The sequence below is a fragment of the Alexandromys fortis genome, unplaced genomic scaffold (genome assembly GCF_014885135.2).
Source record: "Alexandromys fortis isolate MF-2015 unplaced genomic scaffold, M_Fortis_MF-2015_v1.1 scaffold_8_9099976_23576923, whole genome shotgun sequence".
Taxonomy (NCBI): Eukaryota; Metazoa; Chordata; class Mammalia; order Rodentia; family Cricetidae; genus Alexandromys; species Alexandromys fortis.
Window position 1 is genome coordinate 11325281 of NW_026067899.1, and position 2555 is coordinate 11327835.

Consider the following 2555-nt stretch of genomic DNA (forward strand, 5'->3'; position numbering starts at 1 on the left):
CAAAGGTCCTGAGTTCAATTCCCAGATGGTGGCTCACAACCATCTGTAATAAGGTCTGGTGCCCTCTTCTGGCCTGCAGGCATACACACAGACAGAACATTGTATATATAATAAATAAATAAATATTTAAAAAAATAATTATGTGCTATTGCTGGGAGCTTTTCAAAAGTGCTAGAAAGTTGATATTTGTCACCTTCTCTGAAAAGATAAGAAAACATTTATTTATAAACTGGATATATCTTGTCCTTATTGTTTCTGAATAAGTGTTTTACAATAGAGTTCACAAAGTGGAGTCTGGATTTGGTGAAATACCTTTAAGTTACTCAGTGGTGTGAGATTCAGAAAGTCCATCTAATAGAAACTTATTTTGGGGTTATTAAACTCTACTGTTTTCGCGTTTACATACTTGACAATTTTAGTATTGCATATATCTGATGTATTTAATAGACAGTTTTCATATCTGTTTCTTTGAATAGTATGTATCTCCTATTTTGATTACATTTTTAAACTACCTTTGTGTATATATACATACATATATATATATATTAAGTTATGTAAGATTAAGGTTTCCTAGGCTAGCATATAATGTATTGAAGTTAAGTGAAGCAATTTCGAATTGTTGAACCATTTTTTCTTTAAGATTGCAAACACCTAACTTTAATATAAATGAATTCCCATTTAAGTGTGGTCACTTGCAGTGCTGACTGCAGGGTGCTCTCCACCGTGGCAGCCCTGCGCCCTGAAATCAGACGATGTGGGTGCACTCTGCTCTCACAGCTGCCCTGGAGGCTCTGCGCCTTTCCCTCCCTCTCTTTCCGAGTTCTGTTATACAAACTATGTCTACACAGGGAAAATTTTCTCCCTTCATGCTTGAAGTCATTAATGGTGCTATACATTTTTCAGTAAAGAAGAAATATTTTTAGTTGTAGAAAATAAATCATGACTGTAAATTCTTTATCGTTTTCTTCCTTGGAGATAATTTTTAAGATGTGTTTTCTCTATTTGTGGCCGAAATTTGACTTGGTTTAGTTTTCAGTGTTTCCTGTTTTAGACACATTTTTAAGTCAGTCATAAATCATGTACGAATAATATACAATTTAGGAATATTTTCTTATTAATATATAATTAATAATTACACTAAGATGAGTTTCTAAATCTTGATATTAAAGACTATTCTCTTATTTCTTTCTCAGAATATCATAAGGACAATAAGATAAGCAAAAGCTGAAACATTACAAGTCCCATGTATTAAAGCTATTCATTGCTTTGTGTGCTCTGATGTCATGTTGATGACTTCATACGTTGACGTGTACATGCTTCTGAAGTGTGTGAAGGCATTCAACCTCTAGCTCTGTTCTATGCAGTGTATCTGAAATGTGCATTTACCCCAAAAGAATTGCTCGCCCGTCATGTGGTCCATATCTGTGTAATGAGAGATACATAGATGTGTGTGGCTACTATATATTTGTTAGCAAGCGGAATGTTCATTATCAGTACAAACAGGAATTATGGTTTGTTTAACATCCCAACAGCAAGTACTCACAGCAGAGGACTGATGTGAAGTGGTTTTTATGTATTTGTAGTACTGCCAAATCTGTCGGAAGGGAGACAATGAGGAGCTGCTGCTACTCTGTGACGGCTGTGACAAAGGCTGCCATACCTACTGCCATAGGCCCAAGATTACGACCATTCCAGACGGGGACTGGTTTTGTCCAGCCTGCATCGCTAAGGTAAGAATGGTAGGAGACTAAGCTTTAAATTACCAGAGTTTTGTGATTTGTTTTGTTTAAAGATTTAAATCACCGCAGGGCAGTGGTGGCACACGCCTTTAATCCCAGCACTTAGGAGGCAGAGGCAGGCGGATCTCTGTGAGTTCGAGACCAGCCTGGTCTACAAGAGCCAGTGCCAGGACAGGCTCCAAAACAACAGCGAAACCCTGTCTCGAAAAACCAAAAAAAAAAAAAAAAAAATTTAAATCACCACAGTTTATAAAATTCATCTTTTAACAGTCCATTAATTTTTAATGTATTCACAGAGCTGCACAGCATCTCCACTACCTAATTCCAGAACGTCTTCATGTTTTCATAAGCCTTTTTACAGACATGTAGTATGTCTGTGTCTGCCTGCTTTTTCTTACCCAAAATGCTTTGAAAGTTCATGTTCTTGCATAGTTCAGTATTTTTTATTGTTAAATAATACTCTGTAGACTTACTACATTTGCTTATTCAGTCATCAGTTGATAAACATTTGCATTGTTTCTACCTTCCAGATACTGTGAATGATTATCTAATCGTGCATGGACCAGTTTTTATAAGAACTGTATTTGGTTCTCTTGGAAATGTGACTTGGAAGTATCCAAGTTGGTTGTTTTCTTACTCTCTTAACTTTTTTGTTCCTTTGGGGGCCTGCCACCCAGTTCCCCAGTAAATACACATAGAGGCTTATTCTTTTTGGTTTATCAAGACAGAATTTCTCTGTGTCACTTTGGATTTTGTCCTGAAAGTAGCTCTTGTAGACCATGCTGGCCACCACCGCCCGGCTATTTCTAATTTCTT

At 36.6% G+C, this 2555-nt stretch overlaps 1 protein-coding gene across 15 annotated transcripts in view; it reads left to right on the forward strand.

Annotated features, from left to right (window-relative positions):
- The window catches only part of Baz2b (bromodomain adjacent to zinc finger domain 2B), a 321551-nt gene extending 319781 nt beyond the window's left edge, over nucleotides 1-1770 (forward strand). For all 15 annotated transcript variants that reach the window (XM_050122560.1, XM_050122535.1, XM_050122624.1 and 12 more), the window contains one exon: nucleotides 1584-1770. In XM_050122560.1, the coding sequence (XP_049978517.1) occupies nucleotides 1584-1751 (168 nt within the window). In that variant the 3' untranslated portion in view covers nucleotides 1752-1770. The remainder of the gene's footprint in view (nucleotides 1-1583) is intronic.
- The last annotated feature ends 785 nt before the right edge of the window (nucleotides 1771-2555 follow it).